Genomic DNA, 13,993 nt, shown 5'->3' with positions numbered 1-13,993 from the left:
AAGTTTACAACGAAGACTATGATCCGAAGGACCTTTAATTTTCTCATCGAACCATGGATCCAGTCATTTAATTTCCTACACCAGCTTCCAAATACTGGTCCGTGATGATTTGCAAAGTGAAAAAGAAAAAAGCTCAAACAGCACTTTTTTCTATACAGTTAAGCATGATTTCTAAATGTCCACTGAGTCCTTTTTGGTGTCATGAGATATTTATGCGTGACTTTATCAATGTTTTTGCTAAGCAAAACAAAAAGCTGGTCAACTACAATGGTCCAAAAGCTTCTAAGCAAAAAATGAAACGAAACAAAAAAACACCTATAGACAGAAATGTTTGGTCAATATTACCTTAGCCAAAATATTACCTTAGTCACTATTACCTTAGCCAATATTACCTTTGTCAGGTAATCTTTCACTTTCTCTAGAACATCTCAAACACTAGGATATTTCTTTCTTTCTGAAGCAATCACATTTAATCTTCTGCTAATTATTAAAAGCTGCTTTTTAATCTTGAGCCAAGTGGTCCCAGTCTTAACCTCTCAAAACCATACAGTATACCTAATTATCCTGCCACAGCTCTTTTATGATTTTAAGACACCAGGCCTGTGTGTTACATGGGCAGCCTTCCCCAAACAAAACTCTCATTTCCTTTGGAGAGTATCTAGTCATTTGTACGATTTCCTTTGTTCTATTACTTACAAAACCCAGGTAAGTATGTTTTCTCTGTATTATTAAAGTTTCAAAGACTTGAAACATGTATTTACTTGTAATTCATTAGTCCGCTAATATGCAGTAAATATGGGATGAAGTAGTTTACCTTTGCTTTTCAAACCACTTCCAAAATTATGCACACATGTAAATTAGAGGGGAAGTATCTTAATGTTTTCTAAAACCTGTAGAGAATTCCCACAAGTAATAAAGATGAATAGATGAAATGCTGATTACAAATCACTGTTATCTATTAAAACAGCTCTCCAAGCATCACTAGGAGGTAGTTTGAGTCATTCTATAATTCAAACTTGTAAACCTTAAGTACAAAGGTATCTGAATTATACATAAGTCAAAGTTTACAAAGATGTTCCCCTACCCCAATTAGTCTAAATTAGTACACTTTTAATGCAAAGAAATCTGAATTAAATGTCAGAGTCAACAAAATTCACAAAGCCAGAAGCAAGTTTAGTGCTCACAAGTTTATATTTTTAGGTTTGATAAAGATTCTTGTGTATTTTCTAAATACACAGACAAAACAGTTGTGGAAGTTTACATACATGTCTTAGGACACTTATACTAGGTAGGTAAATTACATTTAAAAAAATTGGTCTTCGTAAAAGATCTTCCCAAAGAGCTTTTACAAACAGCAGGCAGAAGAAAGCGTTCTTTTATGTTTACAGTGTTTAAAATGCCGATTCTCCCATTTCATAATGGCCTCAACCATCCCTCTCTCCTCAACCCAAAATTTTGTTCTCAATAGCCAGTGTACTCCAAATTAAGTACCCAATGTCCTAAAATTCAGGGCTAGAAAACATCTATTAAAGTGTGCTTATCCCTAACACATTTTAATCTATCTAGAACGGTTCAACTTCACTTGAAAGCAGGGATACACCAGGAAAAAAACTTTCCACTTTAAATCCTAAAAGTGACTACGAAAAAACACCTGTTAGTTCTAAGCACATATATTATGTACCATAGTTAAGTTTAAGGATCTGGGTGACTGAACGGCACAAAAACTGGGGTTCACGTCTAGTTCTTCACTTTAAAACCATCCTTTTAAAAATAAAAATGCCACAGCCAATTAATAGCATGTGCTACACTGAGGTCAGGTATCTTATTTATAGCCAGGTGACAAAACTGCTTTATTAGGAGGAAAAGAGTGATAAGGGTATTTGGGGAAGGAAAGATTAGACACTCAAATTCCTAACATAGATGGTTTACAGGGAAAATAGGTCTCCATACAAACTCCTTTAAAGCCCTGAAATTCTACAAAGTTGTTTAATGAGGCAGTTAATAGAGCCCCCTAAAAAGAGGATGGGCTTCATTCAAAATCAAATCTGGTCAAAACCCAGCTCTACCACTTAGTAGCTGTGTTATATCGGGCAAGTTATATTATGCAAATTTCTTGGAGCCTCTCTCTTCCATAAAATGGAGACAATAGCACCTACCTTATTGGGAATTAAGAGAAAATAATGTAAAGCTCAATGGCACATGTAGGCACTAAAAAAAAAAAGTTAGCTTTTGGAATCATTATTCAGAAAAATAAACTCTATGTTGATGAAATCCTAAAAATATACATAAAGCTTACCAAAGTTTTAAAATTTATGACTTTTTTAAAAACTCCTCTTCCACCACACTTTCCCCTGTCATCTTCAGGCCTTTTACACTTTATTGTATGACTATAGATTTCCCAACCCTGATCCTTTCATTTTCTGTTTTCTCCCCCTTTCCTCTTGGTTTGCATCTATTATTAAACTAAGATGTATTAGGCCTCTATTATGTACCAGTGTTGGAAGTACTTTGCGTGAATTCACTCAATTCTATCTCCCTCTTCTCCATCAGGATGGCTCTACCAAAACCAGCTAGTGTTTTCCCCCCAAATTTCAAAGCTATTTATTAGTGTTCAGTTTCCCCTTCCTACAGTTTTTTTAAGCTCTTAATTGCTAGGGCACTAAAATTAGCAACATATCTAGTGAATATGAAAAATGAGGGCCAGGAACAACGACAAAGCAGGGACCATATGGAAGTAACTGTCTCTGAGAACCCTAAGAAAGAATACATGATCTTAATTTATAGGAGAGGGTCTGTTACTAGAGTGAATAGGAAAGAAACAATTTATATTTTTCCTCTTCATTAAAATTACAGCTCTAAAATATGTTTCATTTAAAATATAAGTTACAAGAGAAAAATTCAGCAAATGTGTAACACATAATTCTGCCAGGGCTCCACAGACAAAATTATGAGTATTCCATTGTCACCTCTGAGACCAATCATAAGTTCTTAGTATCTATCAACTTCCTGAAATTGTACTGTAAGTCAGAAAAAGAATATACTTAAAAAAAAAAAAATAGAAACGTCCAGTAGTATACCTTAGTACTAAAACTATTTTTTAAAAAAAGACCTAGAAGGGAAAAGGCAGTCCCTCGAGATCATGAAACAAATAAGTTAGGCAGTCAGCAAGTAGAAAAATCTGTCAATTCTGTTTCTGGTAAAATGTTTACTTTAAAGAAGAAATTTTTATATAGGCTGAGGCTAATATATTCAAGAGTATAAACATTCCTTTGGATTACCTTTCTAAAAACAAACTTTTAAAGTATCATATTTCAGTTGACTAAAAATATAGCCAAATCTGTCACAATACAACATAAAAGGTAATGGACAATTATAGAATATTTTAAATTAACAGTAACAAGCCATCTACATCAAACCTTGTTTCCAACTAAAACCAAACAAAAGCACAACAATCCCGTAGTGTACCAAGTGTGTATTTCAATTTACTGTATGCAATCTAACAAAAATTTGGTCATAATTTACCAGATATACATAAATGATTTAAGTAGTAAAAGAAAATTCAGTTTAAAGAGAGTTAAGTTCATATCTTGAGGAAAAGTAAAAGTACATTAAGAATGTAAAGCCAAGTCCAGTTTCTATGCAATAAGTGAACTGTAGTCTAATAAAGCAGATTTAGGTGATTTTCAGATATATATCTTTTCTCTTTAATATATATTTATATATAGACAGATCTACCAATTGTAAACTATGGTTTATTTTAAAGGAGGGGGATAAATGGGATGAAAGAAATCTTTATACTATACTTACATATTCACAAAGCAGAACATTTTACGTTTAAAATACTTTTTCATTCATAGTATCTTTGCCCAACTAACGTCTACTTTGGACCCCACCAGAATTACATTATACTCATTTGTCTAGAACACTGAGAAATAAGATGTACTCTTCAGTCTTAAACAAAAATCAAACCAAACTATTCATGTCAGTTTTACAGTTATGTAGAAACTACAATAAAGTTTAGATGACAAAATATGTATCTAACCATGTAACTGTACTTTTTATCTTTGATTTATCCAAGCAGAAACATCAATGTCTAACATTAAACCATTATACTACCAAAATTGGAGACAATGAGAAAGCTTGTCTCTTAAAAAAAAAAAAAAAATCAACCTTTCAACTTTGATCAGATGGAGCACCAAAGGATTATGTCTGTCAAAGTGTACTTAGCAATTTTTTCCACACAAATAGCATAATTTAGTGACCTGATATAAAATAGGAAAATATACTCAATTTCTATTTAAAAGAAAGCTGAAAATATGATATCCCTCAATCTTATATAATATACAATATGTTCCTGATAAATGACATGCATGTTAATATTAATTATGTGAAATGCTGCTGTGAGTTTATCAGCTAATTCATCTGTCAGACTAAATAAATCTGACAATTTCAATTTAATATATCACCCCTTGTACCTTGAAGAATTTAGTTAACAGAGTAATTGTAAAGCCTCTCAATATTTTATTTGTAAGATTTTTGCAGACTGTTGAATCATGGTGACTACCAGAAAGACTATATATGAAGATGTAGTAAAATGTTGAGGAATTGAAAAAATAATTATCATAATTTCAAAACACTCAATATCCCAGTAAGTATCAAACAAAAGAGAATGCACTTTTTGTGTTTTTTTTTTAATGATAAAAAGGGCACAGGAGTAAAAACCTGATATTTCACTTATATCGCATAACAAGCTAACCAAACTGGACATGGAGGTCAAATCAGGAAACAAATCATTTTACTTATTGTTTCTATGACTTTTCTTTTGATTAGATTTCTGTCTTTTCAAATAGGACCGAGGTATAGTACACTGGCAAAAATAAAGAGGCAAACAAGAATAGTGCCAAAGTAACAGATACCCAAAACCGAATACCATGTCAGAAAACGTCATGTAATAACCATTTATCAGATTAGAGCAGCAGGAGGAAGTTACTTCTAAATCATAATCATTTTAGTGGTATTTGTCAACTTCGCCACGTCAACTTTGCAACATCATTTCTTCATTTGTGAAGTAGTAAAATTCATGTCAAAAAGGAAAGGGGGAATGGAGGAAGTCAGTTCATTCCAATAAATTACCTCTCCAGTTCTTATAAACATGCCCATCAGCACAAAATTGAGAAATAATATCTAAGACTAGAAGAGACTTGGTTTAAGTTATGAAGCAAATTAAAATGGAAAAATACAGAAAAGTAGAACCAATGGGGTTGAAAAGGCCCCTCACTGAAAATCTGTATTAAAAAAAATAAAATTAATAAAAATAAAAATAGAAACAAAACTCTACTAGTACAAACTAGCCTGAGTGGTTTGATGGACAGGGTAATTGGGTCAGCTGTCACTGTAGTCTTAAAAATGGATTTTCTTCATTCATGTTAAAGTGGCACATGAATGTAAGCTCTTTAAGGATAGGTACAATATATTCGTAGGACCCAAGTAGTTACTGTATATCCTATAAATAAAAAATATTTTTACTTTGATAACTGACTGAAGATGTGGGGACTCCATGTAATCCAACCACAAGGTTGTTTGCTGTACAGTCCTGTGCAAATATAAAAAAAATTTTTTTTTGCTATAAGGCTTTTTGACCCTACAGTTTTCACAGCAACATAACTACCATCCAGCATGTACCATATTTTGCAAGCCTTCAAGTTCAACAATTCAAATTGTCGATTCATATTATGTCCAAATGCAGCATCCTTGAGGAGTATAGGTCAGTTAATCATCTAGAGACATACAAACATCTCCTGATTCATCCCATCGAGATGGATCATTCTGATCTTCTCCATCATCAACCAGCTCTTCATCAGCTTCTCCTACTTCATTCTCTTCATATTCTTCATCCCGAGGGAAATCTGTATCCTGTCCCTGATCTACACCTTCTTGCCCTCCTGGCTGTGATTTATCTGCACAGTCTACACAAACACCATAGCGTCGAGATCCATGTCTTATTCCAACACTGGCTGCTAACATGAAGATCTTCTTACACACCATACATTTGTATTTTTTATCCTTTTTATGCACCTAATTAAAGGGGGGAAAAATCCAATATAAGGACAGTATAGACAATAATGCATTTCAACCATTCAATTAAACCACCCATTTAATAATGAGTGAATGATACCCTTGTTTTTCTGTATAAAGTTCAGTTCATAAATCACATAATTTGTTTAAAGCAATTTAATAATCAACCTTCCCTAAATTTCAGGTAACAGTGTTAAAATACCTTAAACTTCACTGACATATATTTTATCTCAAAGATCAGTTATATTTAAAGTTACTTACCAGGGAATGTCTTTTCACATGTTCTCTGCGAGTAAACAGTTTTCCACAAATATCACAGCTAAATGATCTGACTCCCGTATGAATGAGCAAATGCCTTTTTAGTGTTCGTCTGTATTTGGCTACATAGCTACAATGAGGGCATTTTAACTTGTTCATGATTAGAGATGATTCACCTTTGAGAATAAAAAAAAACCAAAACAAACACACACAAAAGCAATTATATACTGAACAGAAAACTTGCTATCAAAAGCTTGTCTATCCCTAAGAACAGGGATTATTATAGGACTACCAGTATCTTAATTTTTTAAAACTCAGAACATGGAAGCTTTTAACTGTGAAAAATCATTTTAAAATTTCTGTAGAATTTAGTTGACTAATACTTGCCATTTTCCCAAGTTTCTTGTTTTGGCCAAGATTCAGGCAATAATCCATACTTGAAATCATTTGAAGCACCTGGTATCAATCCATACTTGAAATCATTTGAAGTACCTGGTAGCAATCCATACTTAAAATCACTTGAAGGGCCAGGCATCAGGCCATACTTGAAATCATGTGAAGTACCTAATACAATTGAAAAGTGATTTTGATGTAATGATGGTAATGAAAATCTGTCTCTTATTAGAATAAAAAAAACCCCAGAAAATAAATTTATATCTTATGAGCATTATGATAAAATAGCTTATTATAAATAGCTAGATAAAAATCTCTACAGTGTAGTCTGAAACCGAAATGTCTTCATACTTCATTTAATAGTGCATGGAGACCACATGAAACTACTCTTTTATACTGTACTTCAAAGATATTCAAAACAGAACTCTCTTAATAACTGTCACCCTGAAGCCCAGCTTTGGAACAGGATAGTCTCCTTATTGTCTCCAATCACATAATCTTGTTTGAAGACTTATCAGTATAGAAAAATGGACTAAGAATGAAGAATATAAACCTCTCTTTCTAACTCCATCCTTAAATGAATATCCGAAAAGTAGAATCAAAATAGTCAATGTCCCTTAAGGAATTTGTGCCTAAGGATCTTCAGACTAGCTAAGATAAGAATTACCTCCTCTGGATAGCATTCCCTCCCCCGCCCTTATTTTTTTTTTAAGATTTTATTTTTAAGTAATCTCTACACCCAATGTGAGGCTCCAACTTATAACACTGAGATCAAGAGTTGCATGCTCCATCATAAGCCAGCCAGATGCCTCCTAGACAGGATTCCTTCTTGAATATGTATCTTTACCTGGCTCCAGGAATCCTTTGGCAATGTAAACATATCCAGTGTTCTCCATAGCTAGCTATTGCCACCCTGATCCAATCGACCATTAACTCTTGCCTCTGGATTATTTTCAATAGCCATCAGAGTTTGTCTCATACTGTTGCCCTCTTAGAGTTTGCTCTCAACACAGCAATTATAGATTCTTTCAGAACTTTAAGTGAGAGCCTGGCACTCAAAAGCCTGCAAGGACTACCCATCTCACTCATATAAAAACCAAAGACTTACAATTATCTTACACAGCCTTACCTAATCTAGCCCTTGATCTAACCACCCACTTGGGTTCCTCTATTTCAGCCGTACTGGCCTTTGTACTGTTCCTCCATGGGAAAATGGCTCCCTCTGCAAGACCTTTGCACTCTTTCCTCTGTATGAACACTCCTTTCCAGGCTATATGCTAGCTTACTTGTGCAGTGATTTGTTAATTTTCCTTCCATGAAAACCATGGATTTTACAAAAGAATGCTTGCCAAACTGGGTATTCTAAAAATTCATTTTCCTCCATCTATCTGCCATATATACTACTTCCTCTTTGGTGAAAGTATCAATACCCAACAATGCAAAAAGGTCCCTAAGGTATTTAAAAATTTCATTACTAATAATGTAAATTATTTTATACTTGGAATATATTCACCCATTTTTTAAATGTCAGGAAAGCCTGCTGTTTCCATAATTACATAATTAAACTATAATGTATTTTTGTTTGAGGGAAAGTTTTCAGAATCCTCAACTGAGACACCATTCTCTGGGGGGGGGGCAGGGCAGGGGATGGAAATTAGAATGGGGGTGGTAGCCTGTGAACATGAATCTATCAATTTTCAGCTTTACATTTCTAAATAAAGTTTGAGCTTTGACTCGTAGTTTTTGATCAAATCAGTGCAAAAAAAGAAGCTCTGAGAGCAAGGACTGTGCCTGTTTTACTCACCTTTGTATTTCTTTTTTCTTTTTTTAAAGATTTTATTTATTTATTTGAGAGAGAGAATGAGATAGAGAGCATGAGAGGGGGGAGGGTCAGAGAGAGAGGCAGACTCCCTGCTGAGCCGGGAGCCCGACGTGGGACTCGATCCCGGGACTCCAGGATCATGACCTGAGCCGAAGGCAGTCGCTTAACCAACTGAGCCACCCAGGCGCCCTCACCTTTGTATTTCTAATGTCCAAAGCTTACAACAACCCTTCAATTATTTCTTGAATAAATGTATCTTAGCAAATACCAACATGTATATATTTTTGATTTGCTCAAAATACTTGCAAAACTATTATCAGAAATCATGTTAGGTATGTTAATAACCTCAAGTTAGTACTTTCATTACACGTAAGAACAAACTAGCCCTAAAATAATTTATAGGGGCACCTGGGTGGCTCAGTTGGTTAAGCGTCTGCCTTCAGCTCAGGTCATGATCTCAGAGTCCTGGGATCGAGCCCCACATCAGGCTCCCTGCACAGTGGGGAGTCTGCTTCTCCCTCGCCCTCTGTCCCTCCCCCCACCCAGGCTTGCTCTCTCTCACTCTCAAAAAAATCTTTAAAAAAATTTATAAACTGGTAACCCAAAATGCAGAATTAGAACACTTGAAATTCCATGTTTCAAAAAATAATTTATAAATTGATGACCCAAGATTCAGAATTAAGTTTTTAATACTTGAAATTCTGTTTCTCTCGATAACCTAAAGATTAATAAAAAGCATCCATGAAAACAGACAGGAGACACCATATATCTAGAATATCAAAATGATAATTCAAATTAAGAAAGCCTCATCCCAAACTTCTCTCATCTGGCCAAATTAGAGGTTACTTATAGAAGTATATGAGCAAATTAACAAAGGTAGTGCTTTTGTAATTCAATCACTGAAAGATCTTTAAGGTCATTCAAGATCTACTTGAAAATTGTGCTCACTGCGCTCAGTAATATCCTTCAGGGTGCATTTTTCCATAATGGCAAACTAAGAAGAAAGCATTCTTTTGAAGAAGACAAAGGCTGATCTCAGTTGCAAAAACAAAAATGGATCAAAATGTCCCCTAAAGAGAAATGACTCTAAATTAAGAGTTTACTTTTTTGAAAAGGAGATGTATTATATGAACCATTCTCCAATGAAGATGTTTATGTGCAGAACTGAAAATTTTACATATGAATTCACATACCCTGTCTAAACCCATTCTTCAACCAGATTTCTAAACCAAATACAAAATACCTTGTACTATTAGTGATTTTTTGTACAAGGAAAAAGTCTTCAAAATTCAACCCATATGATCTGTAAATGGCTAATTTCAAAACTTTCTGTAAACTCTTTTCAGTTAGGAGAAACCACCTTAAGGCAATTTCTTTTCTTCAAAATTACATGGCTTAACTTTGGTCAGTGCATACTATACTCAGAAACCTGTGAAAGCTTTATGTAGGAGTACCCCTAGCTGTCCCCCTCCCCATCAGTTTTTTAAACAATTCCAAAGCTATGAGAAGTTGAAATCAATGAACATCTATATCCCTTTGTGTACCTTTGACAGATGTTTGTTTTGCCACGTGTGCTCTCTATAAACACACATACCCACCTTTTATGTATTATATGTGTAATTTGGAAACTTGCACATCATTGCTTCCCCCTCAATATAGCATGTACCTTCTAGAACTTTCTCCTACATAACCACAGTACCTTTATCACACCCAAGAAATTTAAAATTGTCTATTTAATCCATACTATACATTCAAATTCCCAACTGTTCCCCAAATGCCCCTTTAGTCATTTTAGAACCCTGATGTCATCAAGATTGACAATGCATTTAGTTGGTTTGCTTGAATCTAGTGGTTCCTCTGCTTGTTTTTCATGGCATTAACATTTTAAAATCCAGAGTAGCTGGATTTGTGTAGATCAGTCTGATGTTCTCCCCCCTCATGATTAGATTTGGGTTAAACATTTGGCAAGAATATTACGTAGGGTTGTGTGCTGGCTAGTGCATTCCAACAAGAGGCATGGTATTTCTGCTTCTTTTATTATAAAGCAATTTTTCCTCTTTGTAACTGAAGTAATCTGTGAGATGATATGGAGACCATGTGAATATGCTATTACAACAGCCTTTTGCCCAATCATTGTGAGATAAGCCCATTAACAGTGGCTTAACATCCATGGATAATCTTCAATTATTTCCTGTGGGGTATTTTTTCAATTGTCATTCTGTATTTATTAGCTTGGCATTCTTCTCTAAAGAAAGCTTTTTCCCTTCCTAATTTATTTATACTCATGTTGTTCTCTGGAATATTTATGGATTCTCTGCCTCTATGTGTAGGAGGATACCCCTCCCAAAGTACGAAATATTACTATTTAGAATTAACATTTTCTATCACCATTACCAACCATACTATTATTTTACATCAATGCTAATTAAAAAACATTAATCGACCATTTGGATAATTACCATTTTCATTCTATGTATATACTAGCAAGAAGCCACCAGCTCTATTAACTTAATTACTTGATATTTAAGATTTTAAAAGCTCTAAATAAATGGCTCCCTCAGACAATAATAAACACCCATCCATTTGTATTTACCAGGCTTCCGAAGTGTTATCATAAACATAGCTACCACGGATTGAAAGTATTTACATAGAATACTCTCTTTTAAGGGAAAGAAACTGCAATAGGTCCTTAAATATGTACACAAACACTTCCCAATCTTCAAATCCTCTTTAACATACTCTTACTAAAATCCTACTGTACCTACCAGCATCACCTCCATCCTGACTGGAGCCGGCTTCAGCCAATAAATTTGTATTCACATTCCTATCACAATCTGGCCCTGAGAGTAGAGCACCATCCAGATCTGAAAAGGAGATGTAGAATCATCTGTTATTTACAACCACACTATAGCTATCACCAACCACTCCCTTCTTGGTATTGTTTCTTAGCCTGACTAAATAGAAAGATATCTGCGAATTATAATATCTACTATGTGCTTAATACTACTAAGGCACAAAATCATAAGACAACTACAAGAACAAGTGCACACTCAACAGTAAGAACAGTGTACTAAATAGGAATAAGCTTTAAGAGGCAGAGTGAATTAGGTTACTGGCTATGTGAGCATGTGCCTCAGTTTCCTCATATGCTGCCAACCAGATCATAGATATTAAATTAGATAATGCAAGTCAAGTGTTACAAATTATGGCATTTGGCACCCAATGACAGCTGCTACTGTTAGTACTAAGTACTGGTTGTGTAAAACATTACTGTTTCTGTATGGATTCAGAAGTGAAAAAGACCAATTAAAAAACTACAGTAGTAAAGGAAGACTTTGAAGGAGCGAATTCCTTCATCTTGAAATATGGAAAGGAGGTAGAGAGGCAGCTTAAAAGAAAAGACATACTAATGAGATGAATACTGGTTCTAATCTGTTAATTTCTTTTAAATCTATTCCATCCCTTCCATTTTTCTACCACTGCCTTAATTCAGTTACCCACCACCGTTCTCTTATATTAGTGAATTACTGAAATAATTTCTTGGTCTCCTTGCTTCAAAATATAATGCTCGTACTTCTGTTCATAATGCCAGAGAGATTTTCCTAAAACACAAAGCCTAAATTGCTCCCTTACCTTAAAATCTTCAGTGGTTCACCAGAGCTTTTTCAAACACCTTAGTTTAGAATATAAGGTCCTAATGTTCGAGCTCCTACTAGCACTAGTGAATCCAGCATCATCCCACTGATACTATCTACTCTCCCAAATTAAATCTGAAGACGGGGCACCTAGGTAGCTCAGTCTTAAGCGTCTGCCTTCAACTCAGGTCACGATCCCAGGGTCTTGGGATCAAGTCCCATGTTGGGCTCCCTGCTCGGTGGGGGATCTGCTTCTCCCTCTGCCCCTCCTCCCACTCGTCCAATCTCTCTCTCAAATAAATCTTTAAAGTATTTGAAGACATTTAAAAAATGCCACTTTTTATGGACAATCTGTCCTCTGTCATTTAAGACTCATCTTTGATATCGCCATCCCATACTGCTCTGGCTTCCCCCAACACTCAAGATAAAAAAAAGAAAAACACAAACTCCTCTCTACATAAGCAGGTAACTGATTCAAAAAAATTGATGGTGGGCAAATAAAACTGTGGTACATTTATAGAACAGAATACCACCCAATAATGGTTCTAGTGCATAGTTATAAAACCCCAAATCACTGAATAGATCTAGTACTTATGTTCTAAGAGGCTAGTAGGATTATGTAATTGCATAATGAAGGAGAGAAAGAATAGGAAAAAAAATAAAATGATCCTCAAGCAGGCATAGTTAGGTCATATAGAGCACTGCACGCCATGGTAAAGATTTCGGCCTTTACTCTAAAAGCAGTAGAAGGATTTTAAACAAGGCATTAATCTCATTCACCTTTTAAAAAGACTATTCCTGGTACTGTATGAATGAATTAAAGGAGGGCAAAAGGAGATATAGGGAGATTAAGTTAGTAAGCTATTTTAGAAATCCAGATGAGAACAGACAGTGGCCTTGACTTGGTTGATGGCAGTAGCAAATGGAGGAAAGTAGTTTGTGGAAGAACCAACAGTGCTTTGTGAGACTGAATACGGGAGAGGCAGGGTTTGAAGGTAATGAGGGAAGTTTCCATCCTATACTAATGGCAGTTAGGGGTCTCTGGCAGAGGACCAGTTTAGGACCAGTTTTAGGTAGTTTTGAGTACTGAGTCTGAGATACCTAAGAAAGAGGAGTTTAATACATCTGGAGTGGGAACAGTGGGTTAAATGGGTAAACTCTAGATACTGCCTGGGACCAATTCTCAGCTCTGCCACATCCCAGCTGTGTGACAGTTGTGAAGCAGGTTATTTCCTTCTCTAATGCAGTGGTTCTCAAAGTGTCGTTCCCAAATTAGCATGGGCATTATCCAGGAACTTGCTAGAAATGTAGAATTTCAGGCCCCATCCCAACCTACTGAATCAGATACTATGGAGGTGAGGCCCAGAAATCTGTATTTTATAAAGCCCTCTAGGTGATTCTGATGCTTACTAAAGATTGAGAAAGGTTTTATTATACAAGTAGAGAAATTATCAGGAAAAGAGCTATGTACTTTTCATTTATTATTGTCCAAGGACCAAATGACATAAATGAAAAGTGCTTAGGGTGCCTGGGTGGCTCAGTCGTTAATCGTCTGCCTTCGGCTCAGGTCATGATCCCAGGGTCCTGGGATCGAGTCCCACATCGGGCTCCCTGCTCAGCGGGAAGCCTGCTTCTCCCTCTCCCACTCCCCCTGCTTGTGTTCCCTCTCTTGCTGTGTCTCTCTCTGTCAAATAAATAAAATCTTTAAAAAAAAAAAAAAAGTGCTTAACTCTTTGCTTGCCTGGTATATAACAAACACTCAAAATTTTAACTTTTTTTTTTTCATTTAAACTCCCAAGTGGAGAAATTA

General features: G+C 35.3%; 1 protein-coding gene across 2 annotated transcripts in view; it reads right to left on the bottom strand.

The window, feature by feature from the left end:
- Positions 1-1,172: 1,172 nt before the first annotated feature.
- The window catches only part of ZBTB10 (zinc finger and BTB domain containing 10), a 36,855-nt gene continuing 24,034 nt past the window's right edge, over positions 1,173-13,993 (bottom strand). For both annotated transcript variants that reach the window (XM_081816175.1, XM_006727141.3), the window contains exons 3-6: positions 11,314-11,412; positions 6,721-6,897; positions 6,337-6,509; positions 1,173-6,075 (exon numbers count right to left, since the gene is read on the bottom strand). In XM_081816175.1, the coding sequence (XP_081672301.1) occupies positions 5,770-6,075; positions 6,337-6,509; positions 6,721-6,897; positions 11,314-11,412 (755 nt within the window). In that variant the 3' untranslated portion in view covers positions 1,173-5,769. The remainder of the gene's footprint in view (positions 6,076-6,336; positions 6,510-6,720; positions 6,898-11,313; positions 11,413-13,993) is intronic.

Source organism: Leptonychotes weddellii, chromosome 4 (assembly GCF_054177405.1).
Source record: "Leptonychotes weddellii isolate Sample4059 chromosome 4, ASM5417740v2, whole genome shotgun sequence".
Classification (NCBI taxonomy): Eukaryota; Metazoa; Chordata; class Mammalia; order Carnivora; family Phocidae; genus Leptonychotes; species Leptonychotes weddellii.
The sequence above is the reverse complement of the archived record's forward strand: the minus strand, read 5'-3'. Positions and strand labels throughout refer to the sequence as shown.